The sequence below is a fragment of the Urocitellus parryii genome, chromosome 3 (assembly GCF_045843805.1).
Source record: "Urocitellus parryii isolate mUroPar1 chromosome 3, mUroPar1.hap1, whole genome shotgun sequence".
In the NCBI taxonomy this organism is placed as follows: Eukaryota; Metazoa; Chordata; class Mammalia; order Rodentia; family Sciuridae; genus Urocitellus; species Urocitellus parryii.
Window position 1 is genome coordinate 10,747,482 of NC_135533.1, and position 23,009 is coordinate 10,770,490.

Genomic DNA, 23,009 nt, shown 5'->3' on the forward strand with positions numbered 1-23,009 from the left:
AAACTTTTTAGCAATCATACTGCTTCAGACAAAATGTTAATCTTCATTCTTACATGCTATAGTGATAATAATTAAAAAAAAATAAGCAAGCTAACATATTTTAGGATGGATTGAAAAGAACGTATTATCAAAAGTGATACTGTGTTGTCATTATCATGATGAACTGGAGATAGAACAAATTTTATAATGTTTATTCTTACCTTTCTACAAAGTTGCAATGCAACCTTCAAGGAAAGACCGTAATGATCTAGCTTAAAAGACGCCATGGAAGATGCTAGGTTATTATTACATCACACAACAGTTCTCTGTGACAAAGACAATTTAGTGATACCCTTCAACTGAGAAAGGTAATCTTAAAGGAGACAGAGAAAAATATATGGTTAGAGTTGGATAAGACTTTGGAGCTTGCTTGGTCTGATCCTGCATTCTACATGTCAGGGAACGGAGACATGGAGAGATTGAATCATAGCCTGTGGTAACTGCACGTTAGGCCTCTTGACTTGGATTCTAGGACTCTTTCTGTTGTGCCATGCTGCCTTCATAAAGAAGTTAAAACTTCTGTGAAGATATCTTCACAATGATTTGAGCCACAATAAGAAAATCATGAATGGTCTGAATAGGATTTGTCACATCCACCCAAACTAGCCAATATCTAGACCTTATAGGTAGAGTAAACAGGGTTTGAATGGGGCTTTCATTACGCATCGAGTACTTCTCCTTCCTTCTCCTACTTCTGATACCATGAAAAGAAGAACAACTGCCCAAACTCTCAGGGGTCACAAAGCAGCTGCCACACCCTACACCCCATGTTGGCCTTCTTTCATGACACCTAAAAAAGAGGCTGGAACTCTTACGGGAATCCATGTTTTGAAACTTGTTCACTCTGAGGAGTCTGAGAAGAAAACACTCAGAGAAGTGCCAAGTTTATTATGGCAAGAGTACCCCCTCACATTGCCACCCAGAGACACAGATCTCCGCGACGCACGCACGGCGTTCACACCAACCACTGCGGAGACTCCGAGGCTGAAAGACACCTTAGAGGTCACCAGCTTGACCTTCCCATCTGATGTGTCAATCCCTCTTAAACATTGTCCTCCAGTGGCCTGAGGTCAGAGTGTTGAACATGTGGCCATGACTGGAACTTGGGCCGGGTCTAAATCTGCACTCGGGAAGCCAAGGATGCTTTAGGACCGTATGGTAGCAGAAGTAAAGTTCCCTGAATAAGGCTTTTCAGGCCCTTTTCCTATGAAAAAAGGATCCCAGAGTCCAGTGTGAAGTCCCTCAACATCCCCCCCACCAAGCACAAAGCACAGAAAAGGAGGCCTGGGATGAGTGGCTGGGTTAACGGGGTTTTGTTCTTGGACTTAGTTCTTGGTCCACAGAAAGCCTCTGCAGCAGGTTCAGAGGGCAGCTTGTTCTTAAGCTCATGAGATTGCTCTCAGGGAATAGCTAGGTGCGATGTTCCACCAGTTGTAGTTTGGCAGTCTTGACTCGATGGGCCTCCTTCAGGTTCCGGGCACGGACCTCTGGGTTGGAAATGAACTCCACTTGTTGCAGAGGGAACCAGCCTTGCTCCCCGTCTGAGAGCCTCACACCTTCCAGCCAGCCTGTGGGCACAGGGCAAGCACAAAAAATTACCTGGAGGGGGCCAGCCTCCTCATGTACTAAATATGGCTGCCCTGGGTCTGGTGAAATCTGCAGCTGCCCGTTTCTGAGTCTTCCCCATTGTTAGGAGTTGAATTGTGTCCCCTTTCCCAGTATGAGTTGATTTCCTAATCCCTGGGACCTCAAAACAAGACCTTATTTGGGCATGAGGTTGTTGCAGATATCATTAGTACAGTTAAGCTGAGCTCAGATTGGAATAAGGTGGCCATTAAGCCAATACAACTGGTGTCCTTATGGAAAGAGGGAAACCTGGGCACACACAGAGGGAAGAGGGCCCCAGGGAGACGTGGGCAGAGACCGGAAATGTGCTGCTACAGCTAAGGAACATGTGTGACTATCAGACTGGACAAGGATAGGAAGGATCCTCCCTAGAGGTTTCGGAAGGGACATGGTGCTGCCAACACTTTGATTTTGGACTGCTTGCCTACCAAACTGTGAGAGGATAACTTTGCTCTGTTACAGCAGCCCCAGGAACCTAACCACCCCCACGTCTTGCCTCTGACACCTGGCCTGCTCCTCCTGGAGTCTCCCTCTTACCATCGCTGCTCTGCTGAGTCACCATCACCACGTCGGCCTTCTCCAGTGCCAACTCGTCATTCTCTCGGGGCTTGTAGGCGCGAAGACACTGGACTTGTGGGGAGTCTTTGGAAGAGAAGGGTGAAGAGAGATCAGAAGGGGCAGGAGCCCAGAACACGAGCGAGAAATGGCAGGGAGCAGTGGGCAGGACTTAAGTTAGAGGTAAGTGTGGGCCCATTAAACAAAGGGGGAGTTTGGAAAAACATTCATCTTCTACCAGGAACCAAGTAGTTGTTACAGAAATTAAAATACCAAAACTGAAATGGATCCCAAATTCTATTTCTCTGGAGAAGATGACTGAGAAATCTGCGACTACTGTTTGTTTACTACAAATACTAGAGATCCTACTGAAGACCCACTTTCCTTCTGAACCCCTCCCCAGCCCCTTGGTCTTTGATGGATTGTGAACTTCTTAAAACTGACTTTTGGTAAGAAACCACGTCTCCTTCTTCTAAATGTTCCATTTATGTGCTTTGCTTCTCCACTGAGATGGTAAAATCTGAGCCTGTGACTCATTCTTCATTTCCTTCAATGTCTGAAGTGAGACTGGGAGACTCCATCAGTGGAATCCCAACTATGCACAAGACAAGGGACTCCATCCCCTTTGGCTTCAGTATCCTCATAGAGTGACCAAGATAATTATTGATCAAGATGATTCTTGAGGAGTTGCTGGATATCTGTTTATTTTTATGAACCAGGCAAAATTTCCATAGAGCTGAGGCTGAAGATAAAAAAGTTCAGAGTGGGGCTGACCTCTAAGTGTTCCATCATATGCGTGTATTGCTCTTCTTGCTTTACTACGCTGCACTGGTTCTCCCAGAAAACAAGCGCAAGACTGCATATTATTTGTACTTCTTTTTCTAAAACTCCTCCCCATCTACCATTCTTAAAATCATAATGAAGAAGAAAAAATTACCCTGCCCCCCTTATCCACTAGGGAAGCCAACTAATGGAATATATAGGAAGTTAACATTTCAGTTATAGCTTAGTTCTCCTAATTCCTTTTCAAAGCTTCCTTATATTCATTTATTCTTTTCAGATACTAAAAACCCAGTATTCCTTTGAGTTCTTTTTTTTTTTTTTCCCTCTGGACATAAACTAGGAAATCCTTGCTGGTGGACAACTGAGGGCTGATATAAGAGCCAGAAGAAGTCCATCTTGGCACAAATGCACACAAATTCAGAATGTGAGCCTGCAGCTACCAGGGACCCTCCAGTTAACTGGCCTCAGGCCATCCCATACAGGAGGGGCATGGTCAGGACAAATCTGTGTTGCTATCCTCCTGTGACCCCCTATTTTCCCCAACACTTTCAAATTAGTAAAACCCAGGCAAAATCAGCAGAATGGACTTAAGGGGACAAATATCTTAGAATGAATAAACTATAGCCTAAGGCAGGGTGTGTGTGGGGGGAAGGGCATTGCCATGGTGAAGCAAATGTGTCTCAGTGTTGAAGCTCCAGTGTTTAAGCTTCACTCTGGAAGTCTGAGGAAAAGCAACAACAGAAGCCTCACAGAGTTACCGCCCAGCACCCTGACCTCCTGTGTCCAGGGGAGACCTCTAACCCTGATGATCCTCACTCACCATAACACTCCAGCAGATCCAACTCCTCTCTTGGCATGGCCAGGGCTGAGATCCAGCGAAGCTTTTCACTTCTGAGAAAACAAAGTAGGGTGGTATTTTCAGCTACAACTGCAGCCTGCGGGTGTGTATCAGAGCCAATGATTGGGAAGCAAATAGCTGTGGGAAGGACTTTCTAGTTCAGTGATTTCACCACAAAGTCACCAGGACCCTACGTGGTGGAACCTGGTACCATCCTGAACCGTAGGTTAACGTGTCTTTCACACTTTCCCTCTTTCTTTCCCCCTCCAGATTCCTTATACCTTCCAAGTCGGGGTATTAAGTTAACTGTCAATTACACACATGCAGACTTTCCATTTTGGAAATTGTGCCAAGTAAAATGTTCGCCCCAATTTAGATTCCCTCTATCACTTTGCATGATTCTTGACACTCTCTTGCCCACATCAATCAAATATTTCAAAAATAAAAAGTTATTCTGTGATAATAATTCAACTGGGGAGAAACAGCTTAGTATTTTGTTGTTGTTGTCATTCTTATACAAAGTAATCCTAATTTTATAATCATCTGGAGGTTTTGCATTATCTTAACCTCTGCTTCCACATATGCTTAGGTAATTGAGAGCTGACACTTTTACTGGAAAATTCTACCCAAAGCACTAAACAAAGAGAACATAACTGCATCTGATTATTTGGCTTATGTGATATTTAGCATACATAACCTGCTATCTGCCTTTCTGTTCCATAAGTGAAGGTAAGTGTTATCAGTACTACCCTGAATAGTCTTCCAAGGGACGAAACTGAAAAGGTTCTTGAATGTAGGATATCTCAAATGATCAGATATGTTGAAAATTTTAAAGAAAGACTCTTCTCATATCTTTTATAATATTGGTAATACTATAGTCTTTTAGGAATTCACTGCTATAGGCTTCATGTACCGCATTTATTTTTACTTTTAATTCTTTTTTAAAATTTGACAACTTAGCAACACAGGGTCTTGCTAAGTTGCTACAGCTAGTCTCCAACTTGTGATCCTCCTGCCTCAGTCTCCCTGTTATAGGGATTATAGGTATCTGACACTGCACCTGGCTGTGAACCAGATTTTATAGGTAAAATTGTTGATCTCCGAAGATCAAATGAATATATTAGTTGTTATGATCATTGAAAAGATAAGCCAATCAAATTTCTCAGCACTATGACTTTCTGCTTAACAGAAGATGGAGTAGGCAGGTTGGGGTGGGGGAGCAAAAGGCACCCAGTGCTTGTCTTATTCATACATGTGCCCGGCAGCCATGGCACTGAAGGGTCTCTGGCTTGCACACATGGACACGAACTCACAGACACCAGGATGTAAATTCTTTGCTTACTCCAAACCAGTCCATCCCCCTTCTTTAGTTTTTTGAGTAAAAGATATAAAATAGATGCTGAGTCTTAATGGCAACTTCAAACTTCCTCCTGCCTGTGATCTCCTGCAAGTTGCCTCTGGGAATTTAGAGCTCTCCATTATGGCCCCCAGTCCAGAGGGGGCTAAGCAGTGTTTAGGTGGTTTCCTGGACATCTTTTTTTTGCCTGATCCCACTTCCTTCCCAGGCTACCCACACCAGCGCCCCTGCCCAGCCCCATCTCACTGAGTCTCTGTGCGGAAGAGGAACTCGGCCTGGGTGCCCTGTGTGTTGTGCCGCAGGAAGAGGCGGAAGAGGTTTTTGTGTGCTCCGTGTAGCTTCATTTCACACTTCTCCCCCCGGATGGAGGAGAAGGGAGCATGGTCAAATACCAGGAATCGGTTACCCCTGCAAAACAGAAGTCTTTTTCAGTGGACTCTAGGCTGTCTTTATTCTATCCACCTTCACATTCTTGGGTTCAAACTCTATGTCCTTAGCATCTGCAGCCTGAAAATTCCTATAAAAACCACAAAATGGTCCTAACTTGCTTTCAAGATGGTAGCTCCTGTGTCCTCACCAATTTGGCAAAACATTCATTGCAATTCATCTATTGCAATGAATAATGGGTTACTTTAAGAAGTTGAAGAAACAGAATGAATATAAACTTTCCAAGGTTCCAAGGAATAGAGCTTAATTAAGATCTGAAATTAATTAAGTATCTCTGGGCTAGCAGATGGATTCCAGCCCAAAGCGTGCACACACCCATACACACACACCAAAAAAACAAAACAAAAACGAACAAACAAAAAATGATCTCAGAAGGTGGTGAAGATCATTTGAGGCATTTATAACTCCATTATGGAGGCATTTATAACTCCTCATGACAAAATTTGGTGTTTCTCTTCTCTATGCTATGACCTGGACTCCATGGGTTGAACCACTGAAAAGATCCTCTAAGAAGACAACTCTTCTCTGTTCCTTTAAGGCCTTCCCTCTTGACTCCTCCATTCCCTTTCTCTCCCAGCCTCCCATTCCAACCACTGACTCTCGGGGCCGGGACAGCAACAGGCAGTCATTGAAGAGGTGCAGATGGATCGGACGTGTGTTCAGTTTCCTTCGCATCCCTGGGGAGACGCTGAACTCGAGGGCTGTCAGTTCCCCACTCTTCACCAGCCAGCGAGACTGTGAGATGAGTGGGAATATCTAGGGGCAGAGAGAGAGAGAAGGCAGCGTCACAGACAGTCCTCCCTCCTCACCAACCATCTCTTCCTTATCTTCTCTCTTACTCATAACCTACCTGCCTAGATTCTGTTTCCCTCTGAACCCTCTAACTATCCTGTCCACTCCTCCTCTTCCTTGTAACTGCTGTTCCTTCTTTAAATAATCCTTCCAGAGTTTCCCTATGAGTCACAAGCAAATGTGTGTGTGGGTGTGTATGTATATGTGTGTGTGTGTGTGTGTGTGTGTGTGTATATAGTGTGTGTGTATGTATTTATTTGTCCTCCCTTTTTAACACCAAAAGAGTATAATATGCACACAGTTATGCACCTTCACGTGACAGTGACAATAGTTTTGGAGACTGAAGAGGATATTTGTGTATCCCAGAAACAGAACAGAAAGCGAGGCAGGATGGTTGGAGGCTGGAAAGAGGGAAACAAGAGGACTCTGTTTAGAAGGTGACCTGTGCGACACGCCACAGAGAGTGATGGGCAGAGTAGGGGGCTGGGCACTAACTCACTTTGCACTCAAATTCAATCTTCTGGCTCAGGTAGATCAGTTCCTCTGTCCGACGCATCCTCTGGACATTATTATTGCAGTCTCGGATCAGCTGAGGGTTTGGCAAGGCAAGGAAAGGGGACAAGGACTGTATTAGAGTCTTTGATCTCAGAGTTCCCTGAAAGCAATCTGGAAAAGGATATGACAGCCTCCTCTTTTCTCCTGGGCTGGCATTGACTGAAGGGAACGTGGAGGTCAAGCCTTAGGACTCTGGTGTATTCTGCACAAGCTGACAGAATGCTCCTGGGTGAGGGGCTGTGGGAGTGGGAGCGCAGTCCCTTGGTATGTGGTGCTGGGTATGGAAGAGGAGGCTGTGGGTGGACATGCTTGGAGGTGTGGTGGATGCAGGGAGGCTGAGCTCCCCCTTAACAGGATCCCACCTCCCATGCTGTCTGGAGCTGTGGGCCTGCGGAAGGGATGACTTGTCTGTGAAGGACAATCAGGATGGGAGTGGGTAGCTGCTGACCTCCTCCAGGGCATGGTGGGCCTTTGTGGCCTCTGCTTCTTCTGAGGAGCCAGGTTGTGTTCTCTTCAGAATGTTCTATAGGATAAACAGCAGGCAGGAGCCAGGTGGTAAGAAGAAATAAACAAACAGGAAGAGATAACTGGGGGTGGATTAATGGAGAAGCCTAGGGATACAATTTTAACAACAAATATTTCTGAGAAAGAAGGGTGTATGCAGTGGGGAGACTGCTCACATCCTCCACAGGAGGTAAATGGCCAAAAAATGATGGTCCTCTGTCCTGAAGCTTCTCAGGATCATCCCTTTGAGTTCAGGGTGGTGACCCATAAAGTATCTGGCATACCTGGAGCAGCAGCTTGAGACGGGTAATGCGCTGGAAGGGCAGAATCAGAAAGGATTTGAGGGAAAGGCGTTGGCAGATGGGGTCACTCTCCAGCTTCTCCAAGACCTCTCGGAAATTGCTGTTGCTATTCCTGCATGAGAGTGAACCTCGGGTGAGGAGGGACAAGGGGAATGATGGGGGCTCCGTGAAGGCGTGGGGAATGGACGCTCAGTGGAATATCTGGGGCTGGGAGACAATGGTGAGATCTGCTGCAGAGGGGCCCAGATGTGATTGCTGAGAAGATCTGATATGGAGGGCATGCTGGGGCTTGACACCACACTGCAGGCACAGGGACATGGACCCTTGGGACAGCACTCTGGGTGAGGGATTGGCACAAGGTCACTGCAGGGCCCACCAAAAACTGAATGGGGATCAGTCTCACAGCAGACTTTGGAAGGTGCGTTCTTGATAGGTCTGGTTGGTGACATAAGGCAGGTAGACCCGGCGGAAGTCTGGAGCATGGTTCAGGACTATATCACACACTTGGAAAGAGAAGATGTTGTTCTCGAAGTTCTCTTCTAGGTCCGAAAGGAACCTGTACAGTAACAAGTCTCGTGAAATTTTAGGGCCTCAACTCAGCAGCCGGCTGACCCCTGCTATGCCCTGACTTCTGACTTCTTCCCATTTGTAACTTCTATTGACTCTCCTTAGCTCTGTGCTCCTTGCCACACACTAGGATTCTCTAAGGCTATTGCTAGCTTGCTCCTGATTTAACTCTTGATTCTCATATTCTATTTCTTCCTTTTCTTCTATCTTATTCTGGTTTTCCCATCTTCAGATGATTTCCTCACCTTATCTCTAATGCAGCGCATGCCCACAGTATGTCCACAACCTTCACCCCGGACATTTTTCTCATTAACTTACTTATCCAGTGATGGCCTGCCTAACTCAACTGTCTCTGCTTCTTTGCTCTTCCTATCTCTACAGCCATCTGGAATCATAGAGGGAGCTGAGGCCCAATTTCATCCTGAGATATGGCCAAGGGAAGGTTTCTAAGGGGGAAAACACTGACTGAAGGTTCAGTGGCTAACAATACTGAGGCTGAGGGAGTGGTACTTGGGAGAGGATAGTCTCACGTGGTGCTGACGTCTCGAACATCCTGTAACCGAGAGAAGAGCCACTGGTACTCCTGGTTGGAAAGGGTGGCCCTGAGTTGGCTTGAAAGTTGGAAATGATCCACAGCTACGTGTAGACTGCGTAGGTATGAGGCCTCTGACACAATCAGCTCAAATTTGGCCTAAGATGTTGAAAAGGAAGAAGACTAATGAAAAACTTTGCTAGCTCTCTAGCATATACCAGACACTAAGGAATATTCTAGGGTTAGGGATCTAAATAAAATAGACCCTTTCATAGCTCATAGTCACAACAGAATCTAACTTGATCTGGGGAGAGATAAGAGTTGTTTCAATATGTAAGATTTAAACCAGAGCTTGAAAAACATGTGCAAGCACCCAAAGGCAAAAATATGCCAATCAAGAAACTAAACATGCACACAAATGGATATCTATGAGAAATGGTGACCATACTAATTTGCTTCACTGCAGTAATCTTTTTTACTATATATATATATATATATATATATATATATATATATATATATCTCCTAACATCAGGGTGTACACCTTAAATATACACAATAACATTTATTTCAAAAAAATGTTCCTAAATAAATTGAGCATTTTGGGAACCAATTATACAAAAGTATCAAGAGATGAGGCGGAAGAGGCAAAGAGAGATAGGAACAAGATCTAGAGAGTTAAATAAACAATGTAAAACAGTTTGGACTGAAGATAAGGGAAAAATGAAAAATACAAGGTTTTATGTAGGGGAAAAACTTGATGAGATGTGCTTTCTGATAAAGACATTTCTGGAACAATGTAGAGAAGAGAGTAAGAGAGTAAAGGGTAAAGGGTAAAGAGAGCCAGGGTAGGAAATGTTGTAATAATACCAGATGAAAGATGAGACCCTCAAAAAACAAGGGGATGAGGGTACGCAGGCCAACTTCATAAGTATTTAGGGGGCAGACCTGGAAGGACTTGGTTACTTGCTAGAAATGGGGCCTGAATAGGAAGGAAGGGCCACAGTTAACGCCTTGGTGTTTAAGTCAGGGAACGAGGTGAACAGTGGAGTCACTAGGTGGATGATAGAGTTGTCTTTGAGAGAGGAACAGTTTTAGGGAATGAAGCTGATGGATCAGGTTGGGGTGGGAGGAGAAATGGAAAGAAACAGGATATCTGAGAACGAGATGGTGCAGTTGTGGTATAACATAAAACACAGCCCTTGAGAGCATATTTGGAAGTTCCAGCAGGAGGTCCAATGACTCAGGGCCATGACTAGTGTGGGCTTCTCATGCTTTCCACCCAGGCATGTGGCTTCAAGATAGACCCCGGGTAGAAAAGCGAAAGAAGACAGACACCCCTTGGATGGCCAATGACATGGCCCAACAACCTCCCCCCAGCAGCACTCGAGCTAAGGTTGCAGGTTTGTCTGGTCTTGGGGCCAGTGTTCACCGACCCTACGGCGTTGAGTGGTTCACTGAATCTTTCTAAACCTCAGTTTTCTTGTCTTTTTATGCAGATAGAGTGGCTCTCCCCTCCCAAAGACAGTGAAAAGAAACGGAGCCTGTGACAGCACACTGTAGTCCCCAGGGGGCAATTTTATGACATGCAAGTGTGTGTATAAGAGGTAGAGACGCAGAGGCCTCTCTTCTCACAAATATGAGGCCAGAGCTGGACCAGGAGCCCTAGAGACTTACTGGTTTGCTGGAGTTGGGGAGACAGAGCTAAAGTTTGTGTCCTATCCCATTGTTTGAATAAGAAATATGGGTACATTAGTGATTTTCTAAACATTCTCAATGTATTTTAAAAATGGTGGTGAGAACAGGGCCTTCAAGTCTGAGCTTTGAAAAACCTAAAAACATCGGTCTCTGTGGTAGTAAAAGCACTGATTACCATTAAATTCTTATGGCCAAACTGTTACTCCTCCCTGATGATGAAAGGGGAAAGCTCGGCACTAACATTTAGCAAACGATGCTAAACTAATACGTGTTATTTCACTTAAACCCCAGAGCTGTGGTGACGCCTGTAACCCCAGCTACTTGGGAAGCTGAGGCAGGAGGATTACAAGTTTGAGGCCAGCCTCAGCAACTTAGACCCTGTCTCAAAATACAACAAAAAGGGCAGAGGATATATATAGCTCAGTGGTTGAGAAGCCCTGGGTTCAATTCCTCATCCCACAAAAACTAAATGAATAAAATAAACCACCCAGCCACCTTGAAAGGTAGGCATTTTAACCTCCATGTGTGGATGAGGAGATGGAGATTTAGTGAAGTTATATAACCTGCCTGAAGTTGCACAGCTGGTAAGTGGGGAACCAGGTGTACCTCACTTGGCACTAACATAGTCAACATTTCTTGAGTACCAGGCTCTCATCTTTTCACTTCTCCAGTAACTCTTCGCATCTCTAGTTTACAAACGGGGAAACATCAGCTTAGAAGGATGGAGTAACTTGGCCAAGTTGAACAGCAGATCTTAAAGTGAGCTTCCCATGCAGGGCATTTACTCCCAAAGCTAATTTCTTAAACTATTCTATAGGACCCTGCTCAACTGTCTTCCTAGGAAGAAAGGCTGCGCACCATATTCCAGATAGATCTGAGAGTTAAGAGAAGCTTTTGATGGAAAAAGATGCTAATAGTGATAGCTTAAAACCCGACTAACAGCCTCTAGTATTGCTCTTGGGAATGAAGACCCAGAAGAGATGCCCTAAAGCCTCTTAGATCAACTCCCTGGGGCCCTCTTCTAGGGACCAAAAAAATAACATCTTGATTGAAGAGGAAAACTTCAGTGTAGCCTGAAATCTTGCAGGAAGAGGGAAATTTCAGTCTACCCTGAAGCATGGGATGAAGTTCATCCAACAAATTCAAAGACATCGTTACTCTACACAAGCCCCGAACCAGTAACCGGTGGGCACAGATGCACAGTGGCATGAGGAAGCAGGGAGGAGGACAGTGCTCATACTCGGAAAACAATTCATTCTCCAGAACGGAGAGGATTCAGGGTCACTGTGTGTGTGTGTGTGTGTGTGTGTGTGTGTGTGTGTGGTGGGGTGAGCATGGGGTGGGGACAGCCTGCTCTTAGAGGTGGTGCTGTGAGTAGGAGACAGTAAGGTCAGCAAGGCAACCTTGCCAGCTTTCCTGTAAGCCCTTCTCCTCCCACACCCTGCCCTGCTTGGTACCTCTTGCAGTTTCTGGTCTTCGTGGGTCATGGAGAGCAGCACGGCACTGTTGCGCACCACAGGGATTTCCTGCCAGAGGGAGCCACTGGAAGCCATGGAGAGGCGCTGCAGGTAGGACTCTGAGGACACCAGCGCCTTCCGAGGCTGCCGCGGGGAGGTGGGCCCAGGGGCCTCTGCCAGGCTGTCCAGCCGCTGCTGGCTCTGAATCTCCTTGTTCAGAAAGAAATCGCTGTATTCCTGGTAGAGTAGCTGGGCTACAGAGGCATGGGAGGACGCATAAGAGAGGAAGAAAGGGAAGGTGAACGGAGGCCCAGGGAAAGATGGAAGCTGCCCAGCTACCTGGCAGTTCTCTCTCCTGCAGACATCACCCCAGCCTGCTGACAATCATGAGGCCCCGTCCCTTCCTGGGCAGAACATCTACCTAGGCCTGCAGACCCACTCCAAGGTACTCACAGGAGTTGATGAGCTTGGAGCGGCGTCTTGAAAAGCCTCCTGTCCCCTCCTTTGGTTTCTTCTCCCTGTGGAGGAAGGAAGGCTCTGAGGTGCTTGCTGGCCAGGAGATAGATGACTCCGGGCAACTGCAGATGCGAAAGCCTCTCACCTGCCTGGCACGTGCTGGGATGTCAGGACCCAATTCCCTAGAGAGGTGCAGAGTTGCATCCTGACCCTCTTCGGGATGGTTGGGAACTTTTACATGGGGAGTAGTTCAAGATCAAAGGACTGAGAAGGATGGATGACTCAAGACTCAGCCAACAGAGCCCACAGGTAGAGTTTAGTCTCCCTGCCCTGGATTCCTGGTGTCTCTCTTCCCCAATTTACCCCCCAAAGAGAGAGCCATGAGCCACTCTAGGTCCCGGAATCCATATCAACTAAAATCCAGATGATGAAATCTTAGCATCCCAAGCAGAGAGAGAGAACAAGTGATCCATTAGGAGAAGGTAACTCACCGGAAAACAACGGCATCTGTGGGTCCAGGAGATCTGCCCATGGCTGAACCTCTTGAATCTGAAAATAGAAATGGGTGACATAACTAAGATTTCAGAGGGACATTCAGAGAAAAATGAAGAAGATAACTCTTACAGTGAGAATTCAGGTATCCAGAAGGGAAAAACCAAAGCCAAAATAAAATAAAATAAAATAAAAGGAATTTGGGAGGGAATAAAGACCAGTACAGAGTATTGAAGGAAACCAGTCTCAGCTATATCCCCTGCCCTCGTCAGAATAGGAATGGGACAAGTAGAAGGGACCTTCTCTACTCCACGCAGGTAGGTGCTGAAAAGTAGAAAAAATCCAAGACAACATGGGGGTGGGGGAAGACAGACACTAAAAGAAGGCCCGGGTTGAAAAGAGATGTGGAGGTTGACGGGAAGGAGAGGATGCTCATGGGTGTCTCTGTTGAAGGCAAGATGTGAGTGAGTGAAGTTGCAGAGGGAACAGCAGCGACCCTGGGGACAGAAGATGGGACGTGGTAGTGAAAGCTGGAAAGAGCTGGCCTCACAGTGGTGTCACTCTGGCCCTCACCCTTGCTCACCTGCAGAGCCCTCGGGCAGGATGGAAGGTCTGCGCAGGCCTTGCCGGTTCCAGCCCTTGTGTTTGTTGGACCCCTCGCCACGCCCCCCAGTCTGTCCACCGCTGCCCTCTGGTAGAATCCCTGTGTCCCGCCTGTGGGGCCAGCTGGATGCCTTCTCCAGCTGGGGATGGCTGGGCTTTTCTGGCTGCCTCGCTGGGCAAACAGAAGACCTCCTTTGGCCACTGCTTCCTTCCTGGGCGTCTGATCTTCTCAACACTCCTCTGACATGGCCCTCAGGCTCCTCTGAGAGTGCCGGTTCGTCCTTGGTGGTGGGCTTTTGGAGCTCCACAGTCCAAGGAGTAGTAGGGGAAGAGGGACTTAGAAGGTTTGTCATGTTGCTGAAGGCCATGCCAGAGGACACTTCACTCCTGCTCCTACTGGTGGAAGCCAAAGACTCGGTTGATCTGCCTGTGGCTGGAGGCCAAGAGGTACGTCCAGTAGAGGGGGGAGTGGAGATGGTCCAGTCTTGGCCAGTGGGTCTTGGTTTGGCTTGACCCCCTGAATTCACAAGTCCTCCTTGAGTACTCTTGCTCCTACCCCTAGACTTTGGGGGCAATGGAGGAGGTTCGGTGGAAGGGTTCATAATGGGGACAGGGGGTAGAGGCCTGTAGATCCTTGGGATACTGGAAGAAGAGATGGGAGAATGGTGGGACTGGGGCATATCAGGAGTTGGGGGTAATGGCTTGTTGTATCTCAGCCTGGGGGGGAGAGAGGTCTGAGTATGGGGGGCACTGTCTGGGGTAGATGGCAGAGGTCGGTGTTGCCTTGACACAAGGGGGTCAGGAATTTGGGGAAGGGGGCCTTTAGGAGAACCATGTATCTCTGAACTTGGGGACCATGACAGAGGATGGCTGTGTCGCTTTACTGTGGGGACCACTGTCGGAAGATGGCCATCTTTCTCCACCATGGAAGAGTGGATGTGTCTCTTCTCTAGGGGGGGAGGGTTCAGAGATTCATGGATCCTCATCTCCATGGAGACCGTGGGTGGGGAAGAACTGTAGGCAGAAGACCCTGGAGTAAAAGCTGAATGTGGGAGAGAGCCCCAGGGCTGGCTGCTATGAGGACTGCAGGGTCTCTCTGGACTTGAAGTGAACTCTTGAGAGTCCTGTCTCAGGGTGGATAATGCAGTCGGGAATTCTGAAATCACGCTGCACTCCCTACTACTTCTTCTGTCCCTTCTTGGGGTCACAGAGCCATAAATGGCAGGCTTGGGGGGCCTCTGGGGTAATTCTGAGTGGGAGACAGAAAGTGACATTCCCACCAGGTCTGGAGGCGGCACTGTCCTGTGGGACCCTGGGAAGGAGTTGCTCCTTAGGTGTTGGATGGTCCCACTGCAATTGGCTGGGGGGCTGTGAGGGCTGGCTCCATCGGAGGTGTGGTCCTGGGTGGTCACTGCAGACAGGGAGCTGTGAAGGGCCACCGAGGGAGTCTCTGATGCCCCACAGGGAGATAGGGTGTCAGTTGAGAAAGAGGTTCTTGGGGTCTCCCTCCTAGGAAAGCCAGCTGAGGGACTCTCAGATGACAAGGCAGCTGTGACGGGGGGGACTTCGGAAGAACTAAAAGCAGCTGACCCTGGTGTCCTTGGTGGAGCCACAGATGTATGGGCAGAGATCACCTCAGTCTCCTGGCTGGACACTGGCCTCTTCTTCAGCTCGGACTCTTCTTGCTGGTCACTGTGAGCTACTGTACTGTCCAGTGACACTGCAGTAGGAGAGGAGCCAGGTAGAGAAGTGAGCTGGGGCAAGTCTCTTCTTGGCTCCAATGCAGAGGTTAGAGCTTTGGGGGATAGTTCCTCAGTCTGAGGAATCTGGGTCACGGGACAAAAGGCATCTGCAAGTAAGTCACCAGGAGAATGGTCCTCAGGGGCTACTGGAGCTAGGGGGGAAGGACAATGAGTACCTTCCTCCTCTTCTGTGCTCCTCTCATCTCCCACCGCCCCCAGCCCACCCCCAGCCCAGCTCCCTGGCTCCTCCTCCTCTGCCGCCATCACTTTCCCCTTTAGACTCTGATCTTGTTTTCCAGGTACTTCCTCTGACTTCCCCACTAAGCTTAGATTCTCCATGTATTGAGAGTCCACCCTACTTTCTTCAGGCCCCCTCAACTCCCTCTTCCTCTGTCCCCTCTCTTCGAGGTCTCCCTGACCCTGGGCTTTCCTCTCCCTCCCCTCTTGACCCTGCTCACCACGGTTCAGAACCTCCAGTTCCCCACTGAGTCTCTCTCTCTCTCGTCCTCCAAGCGACACACCATCTTGTACCTGCTCCTGTTTTGGCCCGTGTACCCACTCTTTACCATTAGCCTGCTCCACTATCTGTTCCTGCTCCTCCCAAAGCCCACCAGAACAAGCATCCTCCCCCAGAACCCCTTTCCCCTGAGATCCCATTTCATATTGTCCCTGCTCCTCTAGCCCCCGAGTCTCCCGGGGCTGTAAGAGCTCTTCTCCCCCTTGACTTTCCCGCTCCTCCTTCTGGCTGACAGTTCCACCTCTAGAGCCCTGAGTCTGGCTCATCTCTGCAGGGTGCTCTTCACAGGGAAGCCAAAGTACAGTCTGAGCCAAGGTGTCGGGAGAGGTTGCCTCCTTCTCTTTTGCTTCTCTAGACCCCAATGTCAAAGAAGTGAGGTCTGGCTGAAATTCCACCTCTATTCTGCAGCCCAGGTCACTGGATATTGAGAACTTGTCTAGCTGTTCATCCTGGACGGGGCAGGTCCAGAGCTCTGGGGGAGCTGGTATCATTGGCCCTCTGTCTGCCAGGCTCTGAGGTACTGCCTCCTGGTGTCCTGGGGTATCATAGGCCTCTGCCACAAGGCTCTCCTGGTTGGTCTCCACATCTGCAGAACTTTCCTCTGAGAAAGAGGGCAAGCCCTCCTCTACAGAGTCAGTCATGTCCTGTAACCCTCTTGGCTGGGTCAACAAGAGTCTATGTCTCTCGGCCCACTTATAAGATGGGTCCTGGTCTTCTTGGGCTTCAAGCTCCATGGTGGGGATCTGGCTGCTCCTCATGATAGCTTCAGGGATAATTCTGAATTCTTCTACCGCAGGGATGGGAATAGAGGCTCCATGCTGGGGCTCCTCAGCCTCCATCAGGGCTGATCCTATGGAGGAATATAAGACAAAGGTTTCTAAGGAAACTGCAAAGAAGAGTAGGGCATTTCTTTGGTTCCATTTTGGGTCATTTTTTGAGACAAAAGGTCTTCATCCAAATAAGCAGTATCCTCTATAAACTTCTCATTTATTTGTTTATTTGATAAAGATTTCCCTAGTGACCCTTTTAAGTGTAGAACATTCAGTAGTGAACGAGATAAAGACCTTGTCCTCACGGAGCCTGCAGCCTCATGGGGGAAGCAGATAATAATCCAATGACAGTGTAAGACCATTGTCAGAGCGCCAAGAGCCCCCAGCAGCCGCTGCCCTCTAGATTCTATTATGTCATTGTCTGTTTCTCCCTGTCGACTCTCCGGACACCCAGAGTGACTCAGCCTCATATAACTCCCAGACATAGTGTGTGACACACCCTAGATCTAATAGCCCAGAGAAGCCGTGTCGGGAGTAGGACCTTCCTTCTAAACTGTCGACGGGATTAAAATAGGTCAGGCTATTACAGCCCATGAGCAAGGTACAATAGTTTCCTGTGCTTTGTGCAGGGTCTTGATTTTACTCACCTTCCTTCTTTTATAGTGTCTAGGAGAGACATAACTAATGAATAATTTTGTTTTCAATTATAGAGGCAGCTGCTGTAAAGTGGAATGATAACTAATTTATTAGATTTACTGTGGCCCATAAAGCTGTGTACCTTCATCATCTCACTCTCCCCTCTTCCCCAGCAACTAGGTACACTCTTCCCACTACTTCTCAAGAGTGTGACCTTCCTGCTTCTCTTGGCACTTCCAGCAGAACACCTCACCTCCTACTCTGTAAAGAACTCAGAAGCCAGCAGAGGAGCTACTTTGATTTCTTGCAATCCACAGCAACCTGCATCTCCACTCCTTCCATCTTCCCTTCTCTCCAAGCTTCCCCTTTTCTTACTCTGCTCCCTCAGGACTGTGGGTTATCTTGCTCTCTCACCTTCAAGTCCTCTCCTGGTACTACTCCATCAGTATTTACACATCCCTGGGTCTTCTTCGTCTTTCAAATGGCTAGAAGGTGCTGTGCCCATCTGCTGTCTTCATGTCCCCACATCCTACCTGCCTCTGCTCCACTTCAATGGCCCAATTTTCCAGCATCCCTTAGAACCATCATGTTATTAATTCCAAAGAAGCTCAATGGACTCTTATCTTGGATAGTGTGTCACATACCATGTCTGGGAGTTATATTGAACACTACTGACCTCAGAAATATTCTTTCCATTGTTATTTATACTATGAAGTTTCCCTGATGTATGTCTTAGGTTTCCAATGCTCTAACTGGGTTAAACTCTACTTCTCTTTAAAGCAATTATCAATTATAATTCACTTCACTTCTCCTTTGTAGTATTTATACAATTAAAATTAGGTAATTATGTGTGTATTTTGTCTTACCCTCCTTTCAACTATGGTGTGATAAACTGTATGAGATTAAGAACTGCATCTAGCTTGTTCAATTGTGTAACCTAGCACAATACTTGGTTCATACTAAGTGTTTAATAAATATTTTTTACATAAAGAATAAAATTCTTGTTTCTCTCCTGGGCCAGATCTGCCATATCTAATCAATCACCTAGTCCTATTGATCCACCTCCTAAAATACTCCTCAGGGTTGACCACTGCTCAGCATCTTCATGGCTACACCAGGAGCACACTGTGTCCTCTCACCAGGCCACCCCTCACCAGGCTACTGCAGCCTGTCCACCGATCTCCACACATCTTGCTCCATTCCATCTTATTCTCCACAATGCACCTGAGTGATCTTCAAAACATCACTTCTAGTTTTAATTCATCAGTGGCCTCTGACTGCCCTTGAGACAAACCTCAATATTCAGCATGAAGCTGCACAACCTGGCCTCCTCCTTTCTTTCCAGCAACTTCACCACCTGTCGGCACCTGTCTCCACCTAGAATTCTCTTCTGCCCCAGAGAATTCTTTGCTTCTCTTGATAGTCACTGTGGTTAGACTAGGAGCACCACATGGCACAAACACTGCCATGTAACCTGCTCAGTCCCCTTTCCAGAAGGTTAGTTGGCTCTCAGTCAACTACACGACCCAAGGAAGAATGGAGATTTAAAGGCACGTGGTTTGATTTTTAGTTGTTTTGGTTTTTTAAATATTTGCCTTTTTAAGACAATTGTCTAAATCATTTAATCTATTTGAACATCCCTTAACTTTTAAAATGAGATTAAAGTACTTTCTTCACAATTCTAATGAATATTCAATGAGGCAACAAAAAAAAATCTCATTGCTTTTAAGAGCCATAGAAATAGTAAGTACTGTTGATCTGAGAGAAAAAGTTTGAGAGAGACATATAAAATTTATAAATTAGAGGGACCTTTGGAGACACAGAAAACTTTGCTTAATTTGTAGATGAGCAAACTAACCCTAGACACTGGCCCAAATTTCCTAAACAAATGGCATAGGTGAATCTAAAACAAGATCCTTTGTTGAAGGTCTATTGTTAGCACCCAGAAGTCTATCTGTCAGGAAGCTGGCAGCTCATCAGTCAAGGGAAGATTCCAGAAGCCTCATAGACTCCATCCTGTATCTGGTCCTGAACTTTTCTTGTCTGGTGCAGGCTTAAAGTGGAAAAACTGGAAGCTCATCACCAGAATGCTGAGCAATTGCATATGCATATATATGCAAACATATGCATGTATACACCACTCCTCCCCACAGTAAGGAACACTTGAGGCTCTGTACAATAGAGCCTTATATAACCAAAGAAGAAGGACCCTGGCCCCTGTGAGAAAGTAGTATTGGACAAGTTCCTGGTCATCCATAGATGTGGATACATCTACATGGGGCAAAATATGTCTAACATAACTGTACCCATGTCGAAGAATTATTATGTTTCTGGGTAACTGACAGTATGTGGTTTGCTCCCTATATCTATCCCTTAAGTATAAAATATAATAACCACTGGAGGTGATACTGTGATGTGATTTTACGGTCTCCACCACATCTTAAATAACATATGTGGTCCTTGTAGACACTTTCTGAAACTTGGCTCCTAACTCCCTGGGGAGACAGTTTGACTAACTCCATCCTCTCCCCTCACCCATATCTGTATTTTCCAGGCCTTATTCCTCATATACACCACCATGGCCTTAAAACAAGTAGTCACGGAATTTATAAAAGTGTTTCTGTGACACCTAAGCTTTATCTCTCTATATCATGTGCTACCTGGATATTTTCAGTTCCAATCTAGTGGCACATTACTGTCCACTAACACTGTTTCTAACACTGTTTTTATGCATTTGGAAACATCACTGGTTTTCTGCCTTAGACTCCACTCACCCCAAAGGGAGACATTTTCCATAGTCCTGTACTTGATCCAGTCTTAGTAATCCTATTGCAACCATGCATGACACAGCTAGAATGTGACAAAGCTCAAAGAAATCTGTAGAACATGGTGTCTTACTCAGATAAAGGCATCAGAAGGGAAGTATTTTTGCATTGCCCATTCCGTTAGAGTGCAAACATCCTCATCTTCTTCTGCACTAGGGGTGAGTAATCACTATTAATGTGAGCACAGGAAAGACAGGGCACCGCATCACGCGGATCTGGCCTCCTTCCAGATCAGAGACATTTTGCATTTGCATGACTTCATCTGTGTGTGACTTCTTAGAAGACAAAGCTCAAGTCACCCCACTAATAGTATGTGCCAGAGCTTGCTGTCTCTCTTACAGACCCCCAACACCTTAGCTCTTATCCATTTCTAGTCACCAGACATAAAATTCTTTGAAATATCTATTTCAAAGATACCCCACCTCCAGTCACATTGCTTTATCTTTGAACTGATGCTGAGCACTATATGTATTTTTGAAGACAAAACTTCCTAGGTTTTCTAGAAATGGCAATTCAAATATTCTGACTTACAACATAAATTATTGTAATAATCTTGAGATTACAATACTTGTGCCTTTGTACTTTGTACTTCTGCTCTTGTTAGGAAAATATCCTCTTGCTCATGATAAAAAATATACGTTTTGATTTTGAAAATAAGATCATCATACAGATGCATAACTCTATTCACTGTTTTAAGGTTATTGCCCACAACTCTACAAAGGTATTAAAATAAGGGTAGCTTTCTGGACCACTGGCTGCTAAGACCTGTCTTATACACTGGAGGAAAGCTATAATTCCTTATGAACTTTTTTCTATTCCTTGACACTTGAAAATTTCACATCATCTACTGCCTATAGACCAGATGATCTTAGATAAGAACACTATTGATGATGGTCTTAGATAAGAACACCATTAGCCCACCTGTGGCCCTGTGCCATCCATAGAAAATATGAGTATGCATGACCCGTGTGTGTCCTTAACATAGAGGGTGGCCTGCTGCCGTCCACCTTGCACACACACTGAGTGACCAGCATCTGTTCATTCCACAGACACTGTGCATGACCCAGCCTGTCTACACCAGATGCTGTAAGTCACCTGTTTGTGTCTACATCACCACCATTTTAGTAATGCTGCTCCTGTCCAATTCATGATCCTATGAGTGGCCCCATTTCTGTCCACATCACATATCAACTGACCACTCCAGACACCAGGTATGACGTCTTCTTGTCTATCCCACAGACATGGTGTGTAATGTGGCCACAGACAACCCCAGACAGACCACAGTATGTGTAGCCAAACACACTAGAGAACCCAGAGGTATGAAGGCTCTTGACTACATCTCGAATCCTTGTATCTTTTTCAAAGGAGGGTTTTCTTTCAATTTTTCTTGACTTCTCTCTCCTCTTGACTGTGACCATGGCATAAATTCCTCCTGAGCCACAGTCTCACACAGAAGGGACACCTCTCATTTCTTCCCCCCAGGCCCCGAGGACCCCCTTCAAAGGTCTTCAAGGGTCATGGCTTCAGTTTCATGCCCACAGATTGGTAAAAAATTGATGCCCATTTTGCTAGGGCCTAGCTTCTTCAAGCTCCAGGTGTAGATAGAGCAGGAAGCTGGGAAGAGGCCACCCTGCTACTGCTGACTGATTCCCTGGGAGCTGGGGTTTCTGGAGTAGGTCAAGGATGCAAGAGCCAGGAGTGCAGTGGGGGAAGAAAAGAGGAAGGAAGTGAAAGGGAAAACCACCCTCTCTCCCTAGCCTGTGTGACATGCCCTTCCCCCTCAGTCTGACAACAGTCCTGGCCAGAGTTCACTTCTAGGTAGACAGGAGAGCAAGTCTGTCCTGGGAATCCAAGATCCAGGAAGGGGAGAAGGGGACTGAGATCTGAAAACAAGTGGCACCAGGATTAGCTCCCCCAGGCCTCACTGGAAGGCAGCTGTAAAGGATGCTTAGACCAGTGTTGGGATTGGCCTCTTGCACCCTCACCGCAGCCCCCGGCTCTAAACAGCTCCCTTCCCACCTCCCTAGGTTCAGAATGCAATGTGGTTACTAATTGAAGCTTCAGGAAGCTCCCCAAATACAGGCAAACTGTTTCAGGTTAAAGAGCCTCTACCCACAGGGTCCAGAGGTGTGCACACAGACAGGCGCACATATGTACAGAACGCTACGAAGATAACAACGAAAGAAGGCCCAGGCCTGGTTATGAAGAGGAAGCCAACAACCCATCTCCAGGTGAAGAATGGTCTAGAGAGGGAATCTCAGTTATTCCTTATTATAGAGGTTAGCTTTCCCCAGGGCCAGACTTGGAAGAGCGAGCCCTGATTATTGGCCCCGGGTCCTGCGGGACAGGGTGCCCATTTACAAGGCGGGGACCCGGCTGGAAGCAGTTTTCAGGCAAGGGTATACCCCCCAGGTTCCCTCCTCCTCCCGATCGGGGTCCTCAGCCCCTCACTCCCGGCTCTGCCCGTCGCCCCAGCCCCCCATTTCCGGAGCCTGCGCCCCGGGACCTAGCTGGGGCAGGTCCCCGGGGAGGCCTAGTTTCCTCTTCCTTCCTGTCCCTGCCTTACCTCCGCCGGGCTCTCCGGCGGCCCGGAGCCCAGGGCTGGGGAGGAAGGAGGGCACCCACCTGGTCGGTGTCACATGCTGCCCGGGCCCAAGAGTCCCCTCCAGGTCCCGGCGCCGGCCGCAGTCCCCGGCCAGGCCCGGCCGCCCCAGCCGCCCCACCCGCGGCCCGCCCCTGCCGCCCGGACGGGAGGAGGGATCGGGCTCTGCCAAGGAAGTTTCAGGTGAGGAAACAGGGACACACCTTCCCGGGGGAGGGGCAGGGGCCCGAGGCGCCCGAGCCTCATTGGTGCGAAGGAGGCGGCCGCGTCACGGCGGGGAAGAGCCGGGCGGGCCGCCGCCGTCCAGGGGAGCG

General features: G+C 47.3%; 1 protein-coding gene across 1 annotated transcript; it reads right to left on the reverse strand.

The window, feature by feature from the left end:
• Nucleotides 1-999: 999 nt before the first annotated feature.
• On the reverse strand, nt 1,000-22,799 carry Arhgef5 (Rho guanine nucleotide exchange factor 5). The gene is made up of 15 exons (XM_026409382.2): nt 22,719-22,799; nt 13,584-16,712; nt 13,000-13,057; nt 12,506-12,570; nt 12,053-12,306; nt 8,896-9,056; nt 8,202-8,354; nt 7,781-7,910; nt 7,441-7,515; nt 6,937-7,026; nt 6,244-6,401; nt 5,445-5,606; nt 3,824-3,894; nt 2,203-2,307; nt 1,000-1,607 (listed from the first exon to the last, which is right to left on the reverse strand). Exons 2-15 carry the CDS (start codon nt 16,699-16,701, stop codon nt 1,450-1,452), a joined length of 4,758 nt encoding a protein of 1,585 aa, XP_026265167.2. The 5' UTR covers nt 16,702-16,712; nt 22,719-22,799; the 3' UTR covers nt 1,000-1,449.
• Between the last annotated feature and the right edge of the window lie 210 nt (nt 22,800-23,009).